This window comes from Staurois parvus, unplaced genomic scaffold (assembly GCF_062004578.1).
Source record: "Staurois parvus isolate SC_StPar_1 unplaced genomic scaffold, SC_StPar_1.0 ptg002717l, whole genome shotgun sequence".
NCBI classification, from domain to species: Eukaryota; Metazoa; Chordata; class Amphibia; order Anura; family Ranidae; genus Staurois; species Staurois parvus.
The window spans coordinates 73908-99197 of record NW_028320513.1 but is presented as its reverse complement, the minus strand read 5'-3'; the positions used below and the strand labels follow the sequence as shown (position 1 = coordinate 99197).

The 25290-nt window shown below is 51.6% G+C and overlaps 1 protein-coding gene across 1 annotated transcript in view; it reads left to right on the top strand.

Moving 5' to 3' along the window:
- Positions 1-13479: 13479 nt before the first annotated feature.
- LOC149429402 (centrosomal protein of 112 kDa-like) overlaps positions 13480-25290 on the top strand; it is a 30081-nt gene continuing 18270 nt past the window's right edge. The window contains exons 1-2 of the mRNA XM_089666453.1: positions 13480-13587; positions 14366-14515. Coding sequence (XP_089522579.1) covers positions 14432-14515 — 84 coding nt within the window. The 5' untranslated portion in view covers positions 13480-13587; positions 14366-14431. The remainder of the gene's footprint in view (positions 13588-14365; positions 14516-25290) is intronic.

The window sequence follows — 25290 nt, the reverse complement described above, 5'->3', positions numbered from 1 at the left end:
TGTCCCCCGCACCCCCCATCTGCCCCTGCACCCCCCATCTTCCCCTGCACTCCCCATCTGTGCTGTTCAGGAAGGACGCGGGTACAGAACTGTCCTGCCAGGAATTCTTCTGAAATGTCCTTATCCCCGGCCTCATCTCCAGTGATCCGCACACCCACACGCCGGGCCCGTCCAGAACAAACACTCCGCCACAGCCAGGAGCCCGGCACCTTCTCTGGACTTCAAAAGGGAACCTGTACACTGCAAAGACCGGCGCTGCTGTCCACATCTGAAAATGCCATTGGCCTGGCTGTGTGTGGCTGCACCACATCCCCATCCACTGACCAGGAGGAGGAATTGTCTGCAGCCAGAGACTCCGGAGATCCTGAAGACGTTGGATCAGCATGTCAGGGAGAGCCAGGAACTACACCGGCAGCCAGATCCTTGGTAGTATCTAACCTCTGCCAGTGCAGTCATGTGTCCCTCACAACATGATCCCCCCCCATCCCAGACAGAGAGCTACATGATCCCCCCCCTCCCAGACAGAGAGCTACATGATCCCCCCCCCATCCCAGACAGAGAGCTACATGATCCCCCCATCCCAGACAGAGAGCTACATGATCCCCCCCCATCCCAGACAGAGAGCTACATGATCCCCCCCCCCCATCCCAGACAGAGAGCTACATGATCCCCCCCCCATCCCAGACAGAGAGCTACATGATCCCCCCCCCCATCCCAGACAGAGAGCTACATGATCCCCCCCCATCCCAGACAGAGAGCTACATGATCCCCCCCCATCCCAGACAGAGCTACATGATCCCCCCCCCATCCCAGACAGAGAGCTACATGATCCCCCCCCCCCCCATCCCAGACAGAGCTACATGATCCCCCCCCCCATCCCAGACAGAGAGGTACATGATCCCCCCCATCCCAGACAGAGCTACATGATCCCCCCCCCCCATCCCAGACAGAGAGCTACATGATCCCCCTACATCCCAGACAGAGAGCTACATGATCCCCCCCCCCCATCCCAGACAGAGAGCTACATGATCCCCCCCCCATCCCAAACAGAGCTACATGATCCCCCCCATCCCAGACAGAGAGCTACATGATCCCCCCCCATCCCAGACAGAGAGCTACATAACCCCCCCATCCCAGACAGAGAGCTACATAACCCCCCCATCCCAGACAGAGAGCTACATAAACCCCCCCCCCATCCCAGACAGAGAGCTAAAGGATCCCCCCCCCATCCCAGACAGAGAGCTACATGACCCCCCATCCCAGACAGAGAGCTACATGATCCCCCCCACATCCCAGACAGAGCTACATGATCCCCCCCATCCCAGACAGAGAGCTACATGATCCCCCCCATCCCAGACAGAGAGCTACATGATCCCCCCCATCCCAGACAGAGAGCTACATGATCCCCCACCCCCATCCCAGACAGAGAGCTACATAACCCCCCCCCCATCCCAGATAGAGAGCTACATGATCCCCCCCCCATCCCAGACAGGGAGCTACATGATCCCCCCCCCCATCCCAGACAGGGAGCTACATGATCCCCCCTCATCCCAGACAGGGAGCTACATGATCCCCCCCCATCCCAGACAGAGAGCTACATGATCCCCCCCCATCCCAGACAGAGAGCTACATAATCCCCCCATCCCAGACAGAGAGCTACATAACCCCCCCCCCCATCCCAGACAGAGAGTTACATAACCCCCCCCCCCCATTCCAGACAGAGAGCTACATAATGCCCCTCCATCCCAGTTAGAGAGAAAGCTACACAATCCCATCCCAGATAGCTACATAATCTTCCCCCCTTCCCCAGATTCCGTTGTCATATCCCCCCTCCAGTGACCCCCCCCCCCCCCCGTTGTATTGGGGATGTTTGTCACTATGGAGAGTATTGTATCCCCCCTCCAGTGACCCCCCGTTGTATCCCCCCTCCAGTGACCCCCCGTTGTATCCCCCCTCCAGTGACCCCCCGTTGTATCCCCCCTCCAGTGGCCCCCATTGTTGTATACCCCCCTCTGGTGACCCTGTTGTATCCCCCCTCCAGTGACCCCCTGTTATATCCCCCCCTCCCAGTGACTCCCCGTTGTATTCCCTGTCAGTGACCCCTTTTGTATCCCCCCTCCAGTGACCCCCCGTTGTATCCCCCCTCCAGTGACCCCCCGTTGTATCCCCCCTCCAGTGGCCCCCATTGTTGTATACCCCCCTCTGGTGACCCTGTTGTATCCCCCCCTCCAGTGACTCCCCGTTGTATTCCCCGTCAGTGACCCCTTTTGTATCCCTCCCTCCAGTGACCCCCATTGTTGTATTCCCCCTCCGGTGACCCCCATTGTATCCCCCCCTCTGGTGATCCCTGTTTTATCCCCCCCTCCAGTGACCCCTGTTTATCCCCCCCTCGGGTGACCCCCGTTGTATCCCCCCCTCCGGTGCCTCCCCCGTTGTATCCCCTCCCTCTGGTGACTCCCCCATTGTATCCCCCCCTCCGGTGACTTCCCTGTTGTATCCCCCCCTCCGGTGACCCCCCTGTTGTACCCCCTCCCTCCAGTGACTCCCCCGTTGTATCCCCTCCCTCCGTTGACTCCCCCGTTGTATCAACCCCTCCGGTGACTCCCCCGTTGTATCCCCCCCTCCAGTGACTCGCCCGTTGTATCCCCCCTCCAGTGACTCCCCCGTTGTATCCCCCCCCTCCAATGACTCCCCCGTTGTATCCCCCCCTCCAGTGACTCCCCCATTGTATCCCCCCCTCCAGTGATTCTCCCGTTGTATCCCCCCCCCTCCGATGACTCCCCTGTTGTATCCCCCCCTCCGGTGACTCCCCCATTGTATCCCCCCCTCCAGTGACTCCCCATTGTATCCCCCCCTCCAGTGATTTCTCCCGTTGTATCCCCCCCCTTCGATGACTCCCCTGTTGTATCCCCCCCTCCGGTGACTCCCCCGTTGTATCCCCTCTCTCCGGTGACTCCCCCGTTGTATCCCCTCTCTCCGGTGACTCCCCCGTTGTATCCCCTCTCTCCGGTGACTCCCCCGTTGTATCCCCTCTCTCCGGTGACTCCCCCGTTGTATCCCCCCCTCCGTGACTCCCCATTGTATCCCCCCCTCCGGTGACTCCCCCATTGTATCCCCCCCCCCTCCGGTGACTCCCCCGTTGTATCCCCCCCCTCCGGTGACTCCCCCGTTGTATCCCCCCCCTCCGGTGACTCCCCTGTTGTATCCCCTCCCTCCGGTGACTCCCCCATTGTGTCCCCTCCCTCCGGTGACTCCCCCGTTGTATCCCCTCCCTCCGGTGACTCCCCCGTTGTATCCCCCCCTCCGGTGACTCCCCCGTTGTATCCCCCTCCGGTGACTCCCCCGTTGTATCCTCTCCCTCTTGGTGACTCCCCCGTTGTATCCCCCCCTCCGGTGACTCCCCCGTTGTATCCCCCCCCCCTCCGGTGACTCCCCCGTTGTATCCCCCTCCGGTGACTCCCCCGTTGTAGGTGAGCTCCTAGTGTTCCTATCCGGAGGCTGTGCGGCCCGGAGACGTCATGCCAGAACCTCACATACATTCCTGAACTTCATACAAGGCTGCGTGTCAGTCCCGGCTCTCCCGTGGCCATTGGCTGGTGGCGGCTCCTCAGAGGCCTCCGTGTCTCCGGGATATTAATTGTCCTGTCGCTCCTTCACTTCACATCCCTCAGAAATGTCATTTATGTTCTTAGCTGCAGGAAATCGCCGTAATGCGCATATTTCCCATCAAATGCAGATTGACGTGACCGACAAATGATTTCCACAGGCAGAAATATCCACGGGACTGTGTACAACGGGGGCCATGGGGTCCTCATATCACTGAGGGTACAACCGGGGCACGGCTCTCCAAACCTTCTAAACAAGGGGCCAGTCTACTGTCCTTCACACTTTATGGGGTCACACTGTGGTTAGTGGGAGTAGAAAAGATCCTGACATCAGTGGGAGGAATAGTGCCCCATCATTGGTGTCAGTGGGAGGAATAGTGCCCCATCATTGGTGTCAGTGGGAGGAATAGTGCCCCATCATTGGTGTCAGTGGGAGGAATAGTGCCCCATCATTGGTGTCATTGGGAGGAATAATGCCCCATCATTGGTATCAGTGGGAGGAATAGTGCCCCATCATTGGTATCAGTGGGAGGAATAGTGCCCCATCATTGGTGTCAGTGGGAGGAATAGTGCCCCATCATTGGTGTCAGTGGGAGGAATAGTGCCCCATCATTGGTGTCAGTGGGAGGAATAGTGCCCCATCATTGGTGTCAGTGGAGGAATAGTGCCCCATCATTGGTGTCAGTGGGAGGAATAGTGCCCCATCATTGGTGTCATTGGGAGGAATAATGCCCCATCATTGGTGTCAGTGGGAGGAATAGTGCCCCATCATTGGTGTCAGTGGGAGGAATAGTGCCCCATCATTGGTGTCAGTGGGAGGAATAGTGCCCCATCATTGGTGTCAGTGGGAGGAATAGTGCCCCATCATTGGTGTCAGTGGAGGAATAGTGCCCCATCATTGGTGTCAGTGGGAGGAATAGTGCCCCATCATTGGTGTCATTGGGAGGAATAATGCCCCATCATTGGTGTCAGTGGGGGAATAGTGCCCCATCATTGGTGTCAGTGGGAGGAATAGTGCCCCCATCATTGGTGTCAGTGGGGGAATAGTGCCCATCATTGGTGTCAGTGGGGGAATAGTGTCCCATCATTGGTGTCAGTGGGAGGAATAGTGTCCCATCATTGGTGTCAGTGGGGGAATAGTGTCCCATCATTGGTATCAGTGGGAGGAATAGTGCCCCATCATTGGTGTCAGTGGGGGAATAGTGCCCCATCATTGGTGTCAGTGGGGGGAATAGTGCCCCATCATTGGTGTCAGTGGGAGGAATAGTGCCCCATCATTGGTGTCATTGGGAGGAACTGTTCCCCATTATTGGGGTCATTGGGAGGAATTGTGTCCCATTGTTGGTGTCAGTGGGGTGAATTGTGTCCCATTGTTGGTGTCAGTGGGAGGAATAGTGCCCCATCATTGGTGTCAGTGGGAGGAATAGTGCCCCATCATTGGTGTCAGTGGGAGGAATAGTGCCCCATCATTGGTGTCAGTGGGAGGAATAGTGCCCCATTGTTGGTGTCAGTGGGAGGAATAGTGCCCCATCATTGGTGTCAGTGGGAGGAATAGTGCCCCATCATTGGTGTCAGTGGGGGGAATAGTGCCCCATCATTGGTGTCAGTGGGGGGAATAGTGTCCCATCATTGGTGTCAGTGGGAGGAATAGTGTCCCATCATTGGTGTCAGTGGGAGGAATAGTGCCCCATCATTGGTGTCAGTGGGGGGAATAGTGCCCCATCATTGGTGTCAGTGGGGGGAATAGTGCCCCATCATTGGTGTCAGTGGGAGGAATAGTGCCCCATCATTGGTGTCATTGGGAGGAACTGTTCCCCATTATTGGGGTCATTGGGAGGAATTGTGTCCCATTGTTGGTGTCAGTGGGGTGAATTGTGTCCCATTGTTGGTGTCAGTGGGAGGAATAGTGCCCCATCATTGGTGTCAGTGGGAGGAATAGTGCCCCATCATTGGTGTCAGTGGGAGGAATAGTGCCCCATCATTGGTGTCAGTGGGAGGAATAGTGCCCCATCATTGGTGTCATTGGGAGGAATAGTGCCCCATCATTGGTGTCAGTGGGAGGAATAGTGCCCCATCGTTGGTGTCATTTGGAGGAACTGTTCCCCATTGTTGGGGTCATTGGGAGGAATTGTGTCCCATTGTTGGGGTCATTGGGAGGAATAGTGCCCCATCATTGGTGTCAGTGGGAGGAATTGTGTCCCATTGTTGGTGTCAGTGGGAGGAATAGTGCCCCATCATTGGTGTCATTGGGAGGAATAGTGCCCCATCATTGGTGTCAGTGGGAGGAATAGTGCCCCATCATTGGTGTCAGTGGGAGGAATAGTGTCCCATCATTGGTGTCAGTGGGAGGAATAGTGCCCCATCATTGGTGTCAGTGGGAGGAATAGTGCACCATCATTGGTGTCATTGGGAGGAATAGTGCCCCATCATTGGTGTCAGTGGGAGGAATAGTGCCCCATCATTGGTGTCAGTGGGAGGAATAGTGTCCCATCATTGGTGTCAGTGGGAGGAATAGTGCCCCATCATTGGTGTCAGTGGGAGGAATAGTGCACCATCATTGGTGTCAGTGGGAGGAATAGTGCCCCATCATTGGTGTCAGTGGGAGGAATAGTGCCCCATCATTGGTGTCAGTGGGAGGAATAGTGCCCCATCATTGGTGTCAGTGGGAGGAATTGTGTCCTATTGTTGGTGTCAGTGGGAGGAGTAGTGACCCATTGTTGGTGTCAGTGGGAGGAATAGTGCCCCATCATTGGTGTCAGTGGGAGGAATTGTGTCCCATTGTTGGTGTCAGTGGGAGGAATAGTGCCCCATCATTGGTTTCAGTGGGAGGAATAGTGCCCCATCATTGGTGTCAGTGGGAGGAATAGTGCCCCATCATTGGTGTCAGTGGCAGGAATAGTGTCCCATCATTGGTGTCAGTGGCAGGAATAGTGTCCCATCATTGGTGTCAGTGGGAGGAATAGTGCCCCATTGTTGGTGTTAGTTGGGGGGGAATAGTGTCCCATCATTGGTGTCAGTGGGAGGAATAGTGCCCCATCATTGGTGTCAGTGGCAGGAATAGTGTCCCATCATTGGTGTCAGTGGCAGGAATAGTGTCCCATCATTGGTGTCAGTGGGAGGAATAGTGCCCCATTGTTGGTGTTAGTTGGGGGGGAATAGTGTCCCATCATTGGTGTCAGTGGGAGGAGTAGTGCCCCATTGTTGGTGTCAGTGGGAGGAGTAGTGCCCCATTGTTGGTGTCAGTGGGAGGAGTAGTGCCCCATTGTTGGTGTCAGTGGGAGGAGTAGTGCCCCATTGTTGGTGTCAGTGGGAGGAGTAGTGCCCCATTGTTGGTGTCAGTGGGAGGAGTAGTGCCCCATTGTTGGTGTCAGTGGGAGGAGTAGTGCCCCATTGTTGGTGTTAGTGGGGGGGAATTGTGTCCCTTCATTGGTGTCATTGAGGGGAATTGTGCCCCAAGGGCTGGGTAAAAGCACAGGGACACATGTGGCCCCCGGGCCGTAGTTTGGAGAGCACAGCTCTTGACAGTGGGACACTTAAGGAGGAACTCCTCTACATGTCATAGCTGAGCAGGTGTGAACCAGGAAACAATATACAATATAGCGCCCCCTAGTGTCTTCTGTGCTTTTTCATCACATTTAAAGTGCGACTTCACCACGTAACCCCCCCCGCCCCCCCCCCCAACATGCACACGTTTAATACAGAAGACACATACACCTTGAAGTGTTTTCTGTGCTCGGGACGCTCCCTGTAGTTTCGGCATGTGTTCAGATGCATGTGCAGGAGTGATGTCATCGAAGGTCCAGCCAATCAAATGGCCAACACTCAGAACCTGGGAGAAGACACCGGTGACCAGAGGGGGCGCTCTTGGACATTTAAATTCCGGGAGGGCTGAGCGGTAGGCAGAGCAGGCGGCCACCAGGGGCGCTATAGCAAGAGGGGGCAGAGAACGGGCAGGACCTGCACCCTGTGCTGCTGGGGGGAGGGGACTTTCTGTGGCCTTGTGCCAGCCCTGATTCCATTGCGTGGCCTGTCAGTAACTGTCAGTGTGCACACCTGTGACAGTTAGCAGTGACTTGGGGGGGGGGTGGTATTGGTAGATGCTGCAGGATGGGGACCAGAGGAGTAGAACATGTCAGTAGGGATAGGAGTATGTTGTGACGTCATCCCGCCATGATGAGAGTTTGGATCCCCCCCCCCCCTTCCGCCGGTTTCCCCGGTAACCTGGAACGGTGCTGTAATGAGAGTTTACACATTCTTGTTTTCCACATAAAAGAGAACATTCCTCATCCAGAGACACATGTGCTGCCGTCCCACAATCCCCCTCTCCGCACAGCTGCAGGAATTAGCCATGGCCTCCCTAACCAGGCCCATATGGCCGGTGCCCCCCCAGCCATGGGCAGAGGAGGGTGTCCTGATCACACGTCCTCCCGTCTCATCCTACATCTGTACGACAGTCCTCCTCCTCCTCATCATCGCACTGTTATGTGAGCGATGTGGATGGGGGGCTTAGAGGGGTGTCACAATGCCTGGCCCCTCCATCCTTTCATACATGTGATTGGCCCCCTCTGATCTGTGACACATTCCCTCTGCACCCCCATCTTTCCTAGAAGTATCATCTGGGATACGTTTCCTTCCAGGCCCCCCCCCCCCCCCCCCATCAACATGCTCATGAATTTATTACAAAAAACCTCTCTGTTTCCATGACATACCTAATTATAGACCCAGTGATGTCATCACTGTGTCTCTGTGTTTGTCTATGCAACACCTTAGAGATGGGACAACCATTCCCACCAACAATGCAGGCAATGGAGACACGGCTGGCTCATTCCAAGTGTGGAGAATGAAAGGCTTGGCTACACATTCATCATACGGTCCTCCACATTGCAATGATTTAGGGGTCAGATAAAAGGTTAAAGCGTAAATTAAATCTGCTTATATTTTGCCTTCCCTGGTCACCCCCCCCCCCCTCCCCCCATTCACATTCTAATGAAATTATTAAATAAAACCTCTCTCTTTTCATTACATTCCTTATTTTAGATATGATGATGTCATCACTGGGCCTCTGTGCTTCTCTATACAATGCAGGCAGATCATGGCTGGTGGAAGGGTCCGGCAAGGTGCTGTACAGAGCTCCCTGACATCTTCACAGCTCCCTTCCTCTGTACTCCTCTCAGGAGCTCTCAACCCTCATGCAAGCAGTGGGCGGACTCTAGGGAGGAGTTATGCAAATATCAAAATGACTTGATGGGTGTATGCCGGTCTGGAAGAGTGGGTGTTCCTAGACAGGATAAATTTGCATAGGTAACACCCACATGGGGTTGCAGAGCTTCCATGTTTTAAAGATCTGAAATCCAATTAATAAAAGGGGTGGGTCAGGCTGAGGAAAGCGCTAGATGATGCTGGACGTCCTCCAGCAGGAAATGGGGCAGAGCTCTGGCTGGCTGCAGCTTCTAATGCACGTTGTGAGAAGCTCCCAGTGTGCAGTTACATCAGAGAGAGCAATTCCGGTCCAGGGGAGGAGCCAGTATACCTGTGCAAGACTGCAGGGGAGGAGCCAATACACCTGAGCAAGACTGAAGGGGAGGAGCCAGTACACCTGAGCAAGACTGAAGGGGAGGAGCCGGTACACCTGTGCAAGACTGAAGGGGAGGAGCCGGTACACCTGGGCAAAACTGAAGGGGAGGAGCCAGTACACCTGTGCAAGACTGAAGAGGAGGAGCCGGTACACCTGAGCAAGACTGAAGGGGAGGAGCAGGTACACCTGTGCAAGACTGAAGGGGAGGAGCCGGTACACCTGGGCAAGACTGAAGGGGAGGAGCCGGTACACCTGGGCAAGACTGAAGGGGAGGAGCCAGTACACCTGGGCAAGACTGAAGGGGAGGAGCAGGTACACCTGTGCAAGACTGAAGGGGAGGCCAGAGGGAGTATCTAAATTACCTGACTATGACCTGGATTGTGAGAGGAACAAAAGCAGCATAAGCAGCCATTAAGTATGTGCTTCAGGAAGCATGCTGATAGGAGGAGATAGCAGAGAGATGACATCACTGGGCTGCTTCTCCTTTCACTGTCCAGTCACAGGCTGGGGGCTGGTCCGGGATTATCTGGGCTTAGAGAAAGTGGGTTAAATGATGCTGGCCCATCAGACTGAGGGCATCTAGTGGCAGATAAAATGTACTGCAGGTGAATCTGTGGGCTGAAGGTGAACTTTCTGAGTTCTACTTTAATTGCACCAATAAAATGACTGCTTTCTGAAGATTCCAGCATGTTGTCAGTGAATGGCTCCACCCAGAACTATCAGTGAGAAGTTGAATTAGATACATTATGACTGGTGGAATTTTCTTTTCTACTTGGGGACATTTAGAGGGAAAAACTGATCTGTGACTTTCCATAAACACTGAATCCGCAGTATACAGTGCAGGAAATGTGTATTTGCCCCCCCCCCCCCCCCGATGGTGAATGTTCGCCCCTCACACAGAAACGATCGGTCTAACAATGGAACGTTCGCCCCTCACACAGAAATGATCGGTCTAACAATGGAATGTTCGCCCCTCACACAGAAACGATCGGTCTGACAATGGAATGTTCGCCCCTCACACAGAAATGATCGGTCTAACAATGGAATGTTCGCCCCTCACACAGAAATGATCGGTCTAACAATGGAATGTTCGGTGTAACACTGAGAGACAGAATACAACAACAAATTCAGCAGAAATGCGTCTAACAAATGATGACGGATCTGCATGTTCATGAGGGAAAGAAGGATTTGATCCCCTATCATTCAGCAGGATTTCTGGCTCCCAGGTGTCTCTCATACAGGTAACAAGCTGAGATTAGAAGCAGTCTCTTAAAGGGAGTGCTGCTAATCTCATTGTGTTACCTGTATAAAAGACACCTGTCCACAGGAGCCATCAAACCATCAGATTCCAAACTCTCCACCATGGCAAAGACCAAAGAGCTGTCCAAGGATGTCAGGGACAAGATGGTAGACCTACACAAGGCTGGACTGGGCTACCAAACTATGGCCAAGCAGCTTGGTGAGAAGGTGACAACAGTTGGTGCAATCATTCACAAATGGAAGAAACACAAAACAAGTGTCAGTCTCCCTAGGTCTGGTGCACCATGCAAGATCTCACCTCGTGGAGTGTCAATGATCATGAGAACAGTGAGGAATCATCCCAGAACTACACGTGAGGATCTTGTCAATGATCTCCAGGCAGCTGGGACCACAGTCACCAAGAAAACAATTGGTAACACACTACGCCGACAAGGACTGAAATCCTGCAGTGCCCGCACGGTCCCTCTGCTCAGGAAAGCCCATGTCCAGGCCCGTCTGAAGTCTGCCACTGAACATCTGAATGATGCAGAGGAGGACTGGTGGGAAGTGTTGTGGTCAGAGGAGACCAAAATCCAGCTCTTTGGCATCAACTCAACTCGCCGTGTTTGGAGGAGGAGGAATGCTGCCTATGACCCCAAGAACACCATCCCAACTGTGAAACATGGTGGTGGAAACATTCTGCTTTGGGGGTGTTTTTCTGCAAAGGGGACAGGCCAACTGCACCGCATCAAAGGGACGATGGACGGGGCAATGTACCCTCAAATCTTGGGTGAGAACCTTCTTCCCTCAGCCAGGGCATTGAAAATGGGTGGTGGATGGGTGTTCCAGCATGACAATGACCCAAAACACACGGCCAAGGCAACAAAGGAGCGGCTCAAGAAGAAGCACATTAAGGTCCTGGAGTGGCCTAGCCAGTCTCCACACCTTCATCCGATGGAAAATCTGTGGAGGAGCTGAAAGTTCGAGTTGCCAAACGTCAGCCACCAAACCTTAATGACTTGGAGAGGATCTGCCAAGAGGAGTGGGCCAGAATCCCTCCTGAGATGTGTGCGAACCTGGGGGCCAACTCCAGGAAACGTCTGACCTCTGTGATGGCCAACAAGGGATTGGCCACCAAGTACTAAGTCATGTTTTGTGAAGGAGATCAAATCCTTCTTTCCCTCACTGTATGTATAGTGTATAGCAGGCAGGATTTTCTGATCGTTTTCTGTGGTTCTGGTTCTATCGGCAGTGCTGTGTTCCGGCTCCTTCCATTTGGGGACAATTATCTCCGTCACAAAGGATCTGTTTATGAGTCTTTGTTCCAGACATTCCAGTCCAGGGCCGTCCCTGGCATCCATATACAGACATATACCATAGAGAAGCCTGTGCCAGGCCACCGGAATGTCTGCACACTGCGTACAGCGGGGGAGGGGCCAACTGCCTCACCAGGAGGACTCTGCTTTACAGTGTCATGGCTGCCAGATATTCCCTGAAGATTCACCTGTACCCTCCTCCAGCAGAGCAGAGTATTTCAGGAGAGGAGAGTTATAGAGGAAGGAGCGGAGTCCTCCAGGAGAGGAGAGTTATAGAGGAAGGAGCAGAGTCCTCCAGGAGAGGAGAGTTATAGAGGAAGGAGCGGAGTCCTCCAGGAGAGGAGAGTTATAGAGGAAGGAGCGGAGTCCTCCAGGAGAGGAGAGTTATAGAGGAAGGAGTGGAGTCCTCCAGGAGAGGAGAGTTATAGAGGAAGGAGCGGAGTCCTCCAGGAGAGGAGAGTTATAGAGGAAGGAGCGGAGTCCTCCAGGAGAGGAGAGCTATAGAGGAAGGAGCGGAGTCCTCCAGGAGAGGAGAGTTATAGAGGAAGGAGCGGAGTCCTCCAGGAGAGGAGAGCTATAGAGGAAGGAGCGGAGTCCTCCAGGAGAGGAGAGTTATAGAGGAAGGAGCGGAGTCCTCCAGGAGAGGAGAGTTATAGAGGAAGGAGCGGAGTCCTCCAGGAGAGGAGAGTTATAGAGGAAGGAGCGGAGTCCTCCAGGAGAGGAGAGTTATAGAGGAAGGAGCGGAGTCCTCCAGCAGTGCAGAGTATTTCAGGAGAGGAGAGTTATAGAGGAAGGAGCGGAGTCCTCCAGGAGAGGAGAGTTATAGAGGAAGGAGCGGAGTACTCCAGGAGAGGAGAGTTATAGAGGAAGGAGCGGAGTCCCCCAGGAGAGGAGAACTATAGAGGAAGGAGCGGAGTCCTCCAGGAGAGGGGAGTTATAGAGGAAGGAGCGGAGTCCTCCAGGAGAGGAGAGTTATAGAGGAAGGAGCGGAGTCCTCCAGGAGAGGAGAGTTATAGAGGAAGGAGCGGAGTCCTCCAGGAGAGGAGAGCTATAGAGGAAGGAGCGGAGTCCTCCAGGAGAGGGGAGCTATAGAGGAAGGAGCGGAGTCCTCCAGGAGAGGAGAGTCATAGAGGAAGGAGCGGAGTCCTCCAGGAGAGGAGAGTCATAGAGGAAGGAGCGGAGTCCTCCAGGAGAGGAGAGTCATAGAGGAAGGAGCGGAGTCCTCCAGGAGAGGAGAGTCATAGAGGAAGGAGCGGAGTCCTCCAGGAGAGGAGAGCTATAGAGGAAGGAGCGGAGTCCTCCAGGAGAGGGGAGCTATAGAGGAAGGAGCGGAGTCCTCCAGGAGAGGAGAGCTGTAGAGGAAGGAGCGGAGTCCTCCAGGAGAGGAGAGTCATAGAGGAAGGAGCGGAGTCCTCCAGGAGAGGAGAGTCATAGAGGAAGGAGCGGAGTCCTCCAGGAGTGGAGAGTTATAGAGGAAGGAGCGGAGTCCTCCAGGAGAGGAGAGTTATAGAGGAAGGAGCGGAGTCCTCCAGGAGAGGAGAGTCATAGAGGTAGGAGCGGAGTCCTCCAGGAGAGGAGAGTTATAGAGGAAGGAGCGGAGTCCTCCGGGAGAGGAGAGTTATAGAGGAAGGAGCGGAGTCCTCCGGGAGAGGAGAGTTATAGAGGAAGGAGCGGAGTCCTCCAGGAGAGGAGAGTTATAGAGGAAGGAGCGGAGTCCTCCAGGAGAGGAGAGTTATAGAGGAAGGAGCGGAGTCCTCCAGGAGAGGAGAGTTATAGAGGAAGGAGCGGAGTCCTCCAGGAGAGGAGAGTTATAGAGGAAGGAGCGGAGTCCTCCAGCAGTGCAGAGTATTTTGTATGGCTGTGTACAGTCGGTGTAGTTCTCCTCTGTGTCCTGTGCTCTCTCTGTGTCCTGTGCTCTCTCTGTCTCCGGGGTCTTCTCTCTGATGTGTTTCTCTCCTCTGTGTCCTGTGCTCCCTCTGTCTCCGGGGTCTTCTCTCTGATGCGTTTCTCTCCTCTGTGTCCTGTGCTCTCTCTGTCTCCGGGGTCTTCTGATGCGTTTCTCTCCTCTGTGTCCTGTGCTCTCTCTGTCTCCGGGGTCTTCTCTCTGATGCGTTTCTCTCCTCTGTGTCCTGTGCTCTCTCTGTCTCCGGGGTCTTCTCCCTCATGCGTTTCTCTCCTCTGTGTCCTGTGCTCTCTCTGTCTCCGGGGTCTTCTCCCTGATGCGTTTCTCTCCTCTGTGTCCTGTGCTCTCTCTGTCTCCGGGGTCTTCTCTCTGATGCGTTTCTCTCCTCTGTGTCCTGTGCTCTCTCTGTCTCCGGGGTCTTCTCCCTGATGCGTTTCTCTCCTCTGTGTCCTGTGCTCTCTCTGTCTCCGGGGTCTTCTCTCTGATGCGTTTCTCTCCTCTGTGTCCTTTGCTCTCTCTGTCTCCGGGGTCTTCTCTCTGATGCGTTTCTCTCCTCTGTGTCCTGTGCTCTCTCTGTCTCCGGGGTCTTCTCTCTGATGCGTTTCTCTCCTCTGTGTCCTTTGCTCTCTCTGTCTCCGGGGTCTTCTCTCTGATGCGTTTCTCTCCTCTGTGTCCTGTGCTCCCTCTGTTCCTGGGGTCTTCACTGACGCGTTTCTCTCCTCTGTAGGTGGTTTGTGATCTTCAGGCCTCTGTGTCATCCCTGAGGGAGGAGAACGGCCGGCAGCAGCTCAGTATGGAGAAGAGGTTGCAGGAAGCTGCCAGGAATCATGATGGAGACAAGAGGAAATTAATGAAGGAGAATGAGAAGGCAATGAAGGTAGAGACCGTGTGATGTGTAGTGATTGTCCCGGGTCCATGTGACAGAAATCATTGCTGGGTGTTAATGAGACAATATAGGAGAGCAACAATGTAACATTAACAATGTCAGAATCTTCATCAACATTAGACACAGGCCTGCTCTACCTGCCAGAACCGTGTCCCCTAAAATTGGGGGGACCGTCCCCTGTACTGTGTCCGCAGTCTCTGGTCATCCCCTGTACTGTGTCTGCAGTCTCTGGTCATCTCCTGTACTGTGTCCGCAGTCTCTGGTCATCTCCTGTACTGTGTCCGCAGTCTCTGGTCATTTCCTGTACTGTGTCCGCAGTCTCTGGTCATCTCCTGTAGTATGTCCGCAGTCTCTGGTCATCTCCTGTACTGTCCGCAGTCTCTGGTCATCTCCTGTACTGTGTCCGCAGTCTCTGGTCATCTCCTGTACTGTGTCCGCAGTCTCTGGTCATCTCCTGTACTGTGTCCGCAGTCTCTGGTCATCTCCTGTACTGTGTCCGCAGTCTCTGGTCATCTCCTGTACTGTCCGCAGTCTCTGGTCATCTCCTGTACTATGTCCGCAGTCTCTGGTCATCTCCTGTACTGTGTCCGCAGTCTCTGGTCATCTCCTGTACTATGTCCGCAGTCTCTGGTCATCTCCTGTACTATGTCCGCAGTCTCTGGTCATCTCCTGTACTGTGTCCGCAGTCTCTGGTCATCTCCTGTACTATGTCTGCAGTCTCTGGTCATCTCCTGTACTGTGTCTGCAGTCTCTGGTCATCTCCTGTACTATGTCTGCAGTCTCTGGTCATCTCCTGTACTGTGTCTGCAGTCTCTGGTCATCTCCTGTACTATGTCTGCAGTCTCTGGTCATCTCCTGTACTGTGTCTGCAGTCTCTGGTCATCTCCTGTAGTATGTCCGCAGTCTCTGGTCATCTCCTGTACTGTGTCTGCAGTCTCTGGTCATCTCCTGTACTATGTCTGCAGTCTCTGGTCATCTCCTGTACTGTGTCTGCAGTCTCTGGTCATCTCCTGTAGTATGTCCGCAGTCTCTGGTCATCTCCTGTACTATGTCCGCAGTCTCTGACTGTCTCCTGTACTATGTCTGCAGTCTCTGACCGTCTCCTGTACTATGTCTGCAGTCTCTGACCGTCTCCTGTACTGTGTCCGCAGTCTCTGACCGTCTCCTGTACTATGTCTGCAGTCTCTGACCGTCTCCTGTACTGTGTCCGCAGTCTCTGACCGTCTCCTGTACTGTGTCCGCAGTCTCTGACCGTCTCCTGTACTGTGTCCGCAGTCTCTGGTCATCTCCTGTACTGTGTCCGCAGTCTCTGACCGTCTCCTGTACTGTGTCCGCAGTCTCTGACCGTCTCCTGTACTGTGTCTGCAGTCTCTGGTCATCTCCTGTACTGTGTCTGCAGTCTCTGACCGTCTCCTGTACTGTGTCCGCAGTCTCTGACCGTCTCCTGTACTGTGTCCGCAGTCTCTGACCGTCTCCTGTACTGTGTCTGCAGTCTCTGGTCATCTCCTGTACTGTGTCCGCAGTCTCTGACCGTCTCCTGTACTGTGTCTGCAGTCTCTGACCGTCTCCTGTACTATGTCCGCAGTCTCTGGTCATCTCCTGTACTATGTCCGCAGTCTCTGGTCATCTCCTGTACTGTGTCCGCAGTCTCTGGTCATCTCCTGTACTGTGTCCGCAGTCTCTGGTCATCTCCTGTAGTATGTCTGCAGTCTCTGGTCATCTCCTGTACTGTGTCCGCAGTCTCTGACCGTCTCCTGTACTGTGTCTGCAGTCTCTGGTCATCTCCTGTACTGTGTCTGCAGTCTCTGACCGTCTCCTGTACTGTGTCCGCAGTCTCTGGTCATCTCCTGTAGTATGTCTGCAGTCTCTGGTCATCTCCTGTACTGTGTCTGCAGTCTCTGGTCATCCCCTGTACTGTGTCCGCAGTCTCTGGTCATCTCCTGTACTGTGTCCGCAGTCTCTGACCGTCTCCTGTACTGTGTCCGCAGTCTCTGACCGTCTCCTGTACTGTGTCCGCAGTCTCTGACCCTCCTGTGTGGTTGGATTGGACGATGGATCTCTTTGATGTAGGGTGATGATAAGCGGGACCATCTCTGCATTTCTCCGGATGACAATCATTCTTTCATAGGATGTAAATGTTTCTCCTAATCGCCATCAGCAGTTTCTAGAAGAGTGACTCCACAGAGCCGGATGGTGGCCGTCTGACTCCTTCACATCGGAGAGACTTTCCATAATGCCGCCATAAGGCGAGATGGCCGAGACACTTCCACACTGTGTGGCCCCTGGTAGACTCAGGCAGACGTCATCAATCAAGGGGACCCGTTACCATTGCCATCATTCATGGCAGAGGGGTGCCAGAGCCTCCCGGGTTCCCACCACTAACCGCCTGTCCCATCCCAACCACAGCACTTCATTTACACCGCCTTCCCCTCATTAATAGCCACAATTCCTCCATTTATCAGGACCCCCGACGCCAGCAATCAGCTCAGTACGGGGCCCCAGGCTGCTGCAACCTCACTGCACTTCTTCAAATGTAAACCTCCACAGCGTCACATCAGAACAGCTCAACTCCTCGCCATCGGCCTGCAAAACAGACATTTATGTCACTCTTCCTATTCTGCGCTCATTGAATGTTTGTGATCACAAACTGCGTACATTTACCGCTCCCAGTGTCTGCCTCTAGAAGTGACATTCTCTGGGAGGTCTTTGTTTATATTCTACAGAGGTACATAGTGACATTCTCTGGGAGGTCTTTGTTTATATTCTACAGAGGTACATAGTGACATTCTCTGGGAGGTCTTTGTTTATATTCTACAGAGGTACATAGTGACATTCCCTGGGAGGTCTTTGTTTATATTCTACAGAGGTACATAGTGACATTCTCTGGGAGGTCTTTGTTTATATTCTACAGAGGTACATAGTGACATTCTCTGGGAGGTCTTTGTTTATATTCTACAGAGGTACATAGTGACATTCCCTGGGAGGTCTTTGTTTATATTCTACAGAGGTACATAGTGACATTCCCTGGGAGGTCTTTGTTTATATTCTACAGAGGTACATAGTGACATTCCCTGGGAGGTCTTTGTTTATATTCTACAGAGGTACATAGTGACATTCTCTGGGAGGTCTTTGTTTATATTCTACAGAGGTACATAGTGACATTCTCTGGGAGGTCTTTGTTTATATTCTACAGAGGTACATAGTGACATTCTCTGGGAGGTCTTTGTTTATATTCTACAGAGGTACATAGTGACATTCTCTGGGAGGTCTTTGTTTATATTCTACAGAGGTACATAGTGACATTCTCTGGGAGGTCTTTGTTTATATTCTACAGAGGTACATAGTGACATTCTCTGGGAGGTCTTTGTTTATATTCTACAGAGGTACATAGTGACATTCTCTGGGAGGTCTTTGTTTATATTCTACAGAGGTACATAGTGACATTCCCTGGGAGGTCTTTGTTTATATTCTACAGAGGTACATAGTGACATTCTCTGGGAGGTCTTTGTTTATATTCTACAGAGGTACATAGTGACATTCTCTGGGAGGTCTTTGTTTATATTCTACAGAGGTACATAGTGACATTCTCTGGGAGGTCTTTGTTTATATTCTACAGAGGTACATAGTGACATTCCCTGGGAGGTCTTTGTTTATACTCTACAGAGGTACATAGTGACATTCCCTGGGAGGTCTTTGTTTATATTCCACAGAGGTACATAGTGACATTCTCTATGAGGTCTTTGTTTATATTCCACAGAGGTACATAGTGACATTCTCTGGGAGGTCTTTGTTTATACTCTACAGAGGTACATAGTGACATTTTCTGGGAGGTCTTTGTTTATACTCTACAGAAGTACATAGTGACATTCTCTGAGAGGTCTTTGTTTATATTCTACAGAGATACATAGTGACATTCTCTGAGAGGTCTTTGTTTATATTCTACAGAGGTACATAGTGACATTCTCTGGGAGGTCTTTGTTTATATTCTACAGAGGTACATAGTGACATTCTCTGAGAGGTCTTTGTTTATATTCTACAGAGGTACATAGAGACATTATCAGGAGGCTCTTTGTTTACATTCCACAGAGGTACATAGTGACATTATCTGGGAGGTCTTTGTTTATATTCTACAGAGGTACATAGTGACATTCTCTGGGAGGTCTTTGTTTATACTCTACAGAGGTACATAGTGACATTCTCTGGGAGGTCTTTGTTTATACTCTACAGAGGTACATAGTGACATTCTCTGGGAGGTCTTTGTTTATATTCTACAGAGGTACATAGTGACATTTTCTTGAGGCTCTTTGTTTATATTCCTCAGAGGTCCATAGAGACATTATCTGGAGGATATTTGTTTACATTCCACAGAGGTCCATAGTGAATGCGGCGTGTCCCAACATGGCAGACTATCAGGTGAGAGTTGAGCACCCCTTTTGTCCTTCCATCCACAGTCATTCTCCCACTAGCCCGTCATACCACAATAATCGTTGTATGCCTGAAGAAGATGCAGGTTAATCTGTGGAAGGTGTAACCTGAGAGAAGAACGTTCACCCAACCGGTGTGTGAGGTCCACCAAGGTTTGCTGTGGCCCGGTGGTGTCATCCATAGAATGTTTTCTAGTAGTCGTGTCCGGCCATTTTCCTGACCAGAACGGCAAGCTACAGAAATGTGTTGTGGACATCTGTAAAGTTTCCTAGGACTGACGTTGTTCCAGAAATACTCCGTCCTCGCACGACCCACGGCTGAGGTTTCCCATGTTTATGTTTTCAGCCGTCAGAGAAGCTCACTTTGCCCGATGTGCCCTACAATTATGGAGGAGGCTCTATGAATCTGATGCCTATCAGCAGGTTATAATTGCCATCTTACCTTAAAACATCCATCACAGGGGCCCCAGAGTCGCCGTCTAGCAGGGACCCAGGGCCCGTCCCTTCATCTGCCCAACACTGTGGAGATGGGAAACGATTGTGGAAGTGGAGATTAGAAAGTGGCGGAGGATGTGGTCAGAATGTTGTGTCTGTACTGCCATCACTTATATCCCATGACAACCACCATACTCCCAGCTCTGTGATTTCCAGGGACTTCTAGAGCCTTCCAGCGTCTGATCCTCCACAGGTCCCTGAATGTCAATATTTCATAATTCTTGTTTCTTTAAACACAATTTTGGACGGCTCTTTTGCTGTCTGTGTCGTTGGGGAGGTTCACCCTGGTCAACACATGAATTTTGCAGTAAGCTGAACTTCCTTTTTCAGGAGTGCATTCTCCACATATTCCTTCAGGGTACCCTTGGCCAATGCAACAGATCTATCTGTAGCCATACCCAGCCCCCTATTTTACATCTTGGAGATTCATCCTCTCTGTTTGTCTTGGTACAGAAAGAGAGGGGGAATCTGAAATTTATAGTTGTCACCAGAAGAGGAATAGAGGGAAGTCTTCCAATGGGGACACCTTTTCCAGTGACAGCTTAGTGGAAATTTTCCTCACTATTAACCATTTTTTACTCCATCCAGAATGGAAAGAAATCATTTTTGCTTTAGATTAGACAGGTTTTCGTGTGGTCACGGTCCTCTTTGTCCAGCATATCAGTAGGCTGACAGTCTCTTCTGTTTTCATCCAAAGATTTTCAATGGATAATAGTTCACTGATCAGGGTTTTGGTCTTCACACAAACTATAGATCAGACATTCTCAACCAGGGTTCCATTAAACCATACATTTCCTCCATAGGTTGCTAGGGGGTCTTTTTGCTGTGGCTAGGTGACCTTCCAACCAGGATCAATGAATCGATGGTCAATGAACTTGACCATTCTCAACCAGGTTTCTGTGGAACTATTGAGTTCCTCCAGAGGTTGCTAGGGGTTCTTAAAGCTGTTGCTATGTGACCTTCCATCCGGGATCAATTACTAAATGATCATTGAACCTGACCATCTCAACCAGGGTTACGTGGAACCATAGGGCTTCCATGGAGATTGCTAGGGGGTCCTTCAGCTGTGGCTAGTTGACCATCTAACCAGGGTCAATGAATCAATGGTCCATGAACCTGACCATTTTAAAACCAGGGTTCTGTGGAACCATAGGGCTTCTCCAGAGGTTGCTAGGAGTTCTTTGAGCTGTGGCTAATTGGTCTTCCATCGAATGGTGCCTTCATTCTCAAACAGGGTTTCGTGGAACCATGGGGTTCCTCTTGAGGTTGCTGGGGGTTCCCTGAGCTGTGCCTAGTTGACCTTCCTTCTCATGGTGCCTTCATTCCCAACCAGGGTTCTGTGGAACCATAAAGTTTCTTCAGAGGTTAACTCATACAATTGAGCGCAGAGAGCCCACTGCAGGTGGAAGCATGTGAACAGTTGATCATGAGTTCACCACTTCTGCCTTGTTAATGATTTGCATGATGAAGAGAACCGAAAAGTCTTGGTAACCCTTCACACGCTCCCGGGCTGAAACCGATGCCGGACACTGCCTTCCGCCCTTCGCTTGCTGTGATGACGCTACCCGGGATGCCGGTACGCTGACAACATGTGATTCATAGCCAACAGGAACATTCTCCTATCTCAGCTCAGATCCTTCAGAGCGGATGGGCCGTCCATTGGAGTCACACTGTTCACTTCAAGCTGGTCAAATTTTATTATATTTGCTACTTTATCTCACTTAATAAAGATGCAGCTTCATTAACGTGCTTGACTGAGAGCAATTTCCACAGCGCCTATTCTTTTCAGTTTTCTTCAGAGGTTTCTAGTGGTTCCTTGAGCTGTGGCTAGTTGACCTTCCATCTTATGGTGCCTTCATTATCAAACAGGGTTTTGTGGAACCATAGGGTTCCTCCAGAGGTTGCTAGGGGTTCCTTGAGCTGTGGCTAGTTGACCTTCCATCTTATGGTGCCTTCATTATCAAACAGGGTTTTGTGGAACCATGGGGTTCCTCCAGAGGTTGCTAGGGGTTCCTTGAGCTGTGGCTAGTTGACCTTCCATCTTATGGTGCTTTCATTATCAAACAGGGTTTTGTGGAACCATAGGGTTCCTCCAGAGGTTGCAAGGGGTTCCTTGAGCTGTGGCTAGTTGACCTTCCATCTTATGGTGCCTTCATTATCAAACAGGGTTTTGTGGAACCATAGGGTTCCTCCAGAGGTTGCTAGGGGTTCCTTCAGCTGTGGCTAGTTGACCTTCCATCTTATGGTGCCTTCATTATCAAACAGGGTTTTGTGGAACCATAGGGTTCCACCAGAGGTTGCTAGGGGTTCCTTGAGCTGTGGTTAGTTGACCTTCCATCTTATGGTGCCTTCATAGTTCCAGGTTGATTGCCACTTGGCAGATCAATAGAATGACACCAATAATCTTTTTAGCTAACTGTAAGGGTGGCATTCTAACCAGCACTGTAAGGGGTCATTTGTTCCAGTGACCACCAATGTAAGGGACATTTTCCTTATGGCCCCCAATTGGCTAATCATAACGGGTTCCCAGACAATTGAAAATTATTTTCAGGGTTCCTTTGGGGTAAAAAGGTTGAGAAAATCTGCCATAGATGGTCTTTTTTGTGGCAGTATAAGCGGGAATGCCCCTTTAAGTGCCAAGTTCATTGTGACTTTCCAACTTCTAGAAGATCTTAGTCATTCTAATGAAGGAGGAAATAATACAAAGATGATATAATCTTTCTGATACAAGTTACTCATCATTCGTGTTCCTGGAAATTGAATATATCCGAAGCACATCAAACGTCCTTTTCTCTTTAATCCGGAGAGGGAAAACATGACCTATTTGCTCCCCCCCCCCCCAAGCCCAGTTATTTCATCCCTCTATCTGAACGCTGCTCCCTCTCCTGACATCAAAGGCTGCTTCTGGGATATAGATGGTGTGTTGCAACAACAAGTTTAGAAGAAACACAAAATTCCCACCAGAAAGGAATGTCGCCATATGTCTGCAAAGCAGCATATGGATCACTTTAAAACCAGATCGGCGCACATTGCGGGGTATGATGGCTGGGAGTGTAACATTATGGCAGACAGACGCTGCACCCCCTCCGCTCCCCTCCGCTCCCCTCCGCTCCCCTCCGCTCCCCTCCACTCTCCTCCGCTCCCCTCCGCTCCCTACTGCCATGCTGAAGGCATCAACGCTTTGTGCGCCGCTAACCCGCCTGTGTGACCTGCTATATGGCTATCATCTACGTTGTATTCATTTCCCAGATTTATACCGCAGTGCTGTACAGAGATCACTGAGCCAGTCACATCAGTCTCTGTACAGAGGAGCTGACACTCTAATGTCCCCTCCCCCACAGTCCCATCAGTCTCTGTACCAGAGGAGCTTACACTCTAATGTCCCCTCCCCCACAGTCCCATCAGTCTCTGTACCAGAGGAGCTTACACTCTAATGTCCCCTCCCCCGCAGTCCCATCAGTCTCTGTACCAGAGGAGCTTACACTCTAATGTCCCCTCCCCCACAGTCCCATCAGTCTCTGTACCAGAGGAGCTTACACTCTAATGTCCCCTCCCCCACAGTCCCATCAGTCTCTGTACCAGAGGAGCTTACACTCTAATGTCCCCTCCCCCACAGTCCCACCAGTCTCTGTACCAGAGGAGCTTACACTCTAATGTCCCCTCCCCCACAGTCACATCAGTCTCTGTACCAGAGGAGCTTACACTCTAATGTCCCCTCCCCCACAGTCACATCAGTCTCTGTACCAGAGGAGCTTACACTCTAATGTCCCCTCCCCCCCAGTCACATCAGTCTCTGTACCAGAGGAGCTTACACTCTAATGTCCCCTCCCCCGCAGTCACATCAGTCTCTGTACCAGAGGAGCTGACACTCTAATGTCCCCTCCCCCACAGTCACATCAGTCTCTGTACCAGAGGAGTTGACACTCTAATGTCCCCTCCCCCACAGTCCCATCAGTCTCTGTACCAGAGGAGCTTACACTCTAATGTCCCCTCCCCCGCAGTCACATCAGTCTCTGTACCAGAGGAGCTTACACTCTAATGTCCCCTCCCCCACAGTCACATCGGTCTCTGTACCAGAGGAGCTTACACTCTAATGTCCCCTCCCCCACAGTCACATCGGTCTCTGTACCAGAGGAGCTTACACTCTAATGTCCCCTCCCCCACAGTCACATCGGTCTCTGTACCAGAGGAGCTTACACTCTAATGTCCCCTCCCCCACAGTCACATCAGTCTCTGTACAGAGGAGCTTACACTCTAATGTCCCCTCCCCCACAGTCACATCAGTCTCTGTACAGAGGAGCTTACACTCTAATGTCCCCTCCTCCACAGTCACATCAGTCTCTGTACCAGAGGAGCTTACACTCTAATGTCCCCTCCCCCACAGTCCCATCAGTCTGTGTACCAGAGGAGCTGACACTCTAATGTCCCCTCCCCCACAGTCACATCAGTCTCTGTACCAGAGGAGCTTACACTCTAATGTCCCCTCCCCCACAGTCGCACACTACTATATTGGGAAGGTTCCTCTCTGCGTTGTCCTGCCTGGATGTTTCCTCTGTATATTGGTCTGGGGTAGTCCTAGGACGGGACCTGTTTCTCAGTGGTTCCCCCTTAACCCCCCCCCCCCAATCACTGCACTTTACACTTCATTTCCATGATGAAGAGGGTCATTAGGACGGGAATCGGAGTCCTCTGCGGTCCCACAATGATTAGTGTGGTCCTTGTGTTACTGATGAAGATTATGGAGACTAATTGGTGGAGCTGTGAGGTGTGAATGTCGGGATCTGGAGTCCTGGATGGCAGCAGGGAAGTGTATACAGCTCTCCCCTAGGCTGAGGAGCAATTCTGGGTATAGAGACCCTCCATGTCTGACCACCCATGTACAGGTCCCACCACAGACCCACAATGTCCATAGGAACCCAACATGGACTTCTGTGTGGACTGGATCCCATTATACAGCAGAAATCCTCCTCCTAGTTCTGGGAGATGTGCCAAACCACGTCACAGCATAGCCCGGGGGGGTCCATCGTGTCTGCTCTCCAGGACGACCACCTTACCTCTGCTCTTCTATTCTATCCTGACCAGTTCTAGTCTACAATATCCTGCCCTATGTTATCCTAGTCTACAATATCCTGCCCTATGTTATCCTAGTCTACAATATCCTGCCCTATGTTATCCTAGTCTACAATATCCTGCCCTATGTTATCCTAGTCTACAATATCCTGCCCTATGTTATCCTAGTCTACAATATCCTGCCCTATGTTATCCTAGTCTACAATATCCTGCCCTATGTTATCCTAGTCTACAATATCCTGCCCTATGTTATCCTAGTCTACAATATCCTGCCCTGTCCTATGTTATCCTAGTCTACAATATCCTGCCCTGTCCTATGTTATCCTAGCCTACAATATCCTGTCCTATGTTATCCTAGTCTACAATATCCTGTCCTTTCCTACAATATCCTGTCCTTTCCTACAATATCCTGCCCTGTCCTATGTTATCCTAGTCTACAATATCCTGCCCTGTCCTATGTTATCCTAGCCTACAATATCCTGCCCTGTCCTATGTTATCCTAGTCTACAATATCCTGCCCTATGTTATCCTAGTCTACAATATCCTGCCCTATGTTATCCTAGTCTACAATATCCTGCCCTATGTTATCCTAGTCTACAATATCCTGCCCTATGTTATCCTAGTCTACAATATCCTGCCCTATGTTATCCTAGTCTACAATATCCTGCCCTATGTTATCCTAGTCTACAATATCCTGCCCTATGTTATCCTAGTCTACAATATCCTGCCCTGTCCTATGTTATCCTAGTCTACAATATCCTGCCCTATGTTATCCTA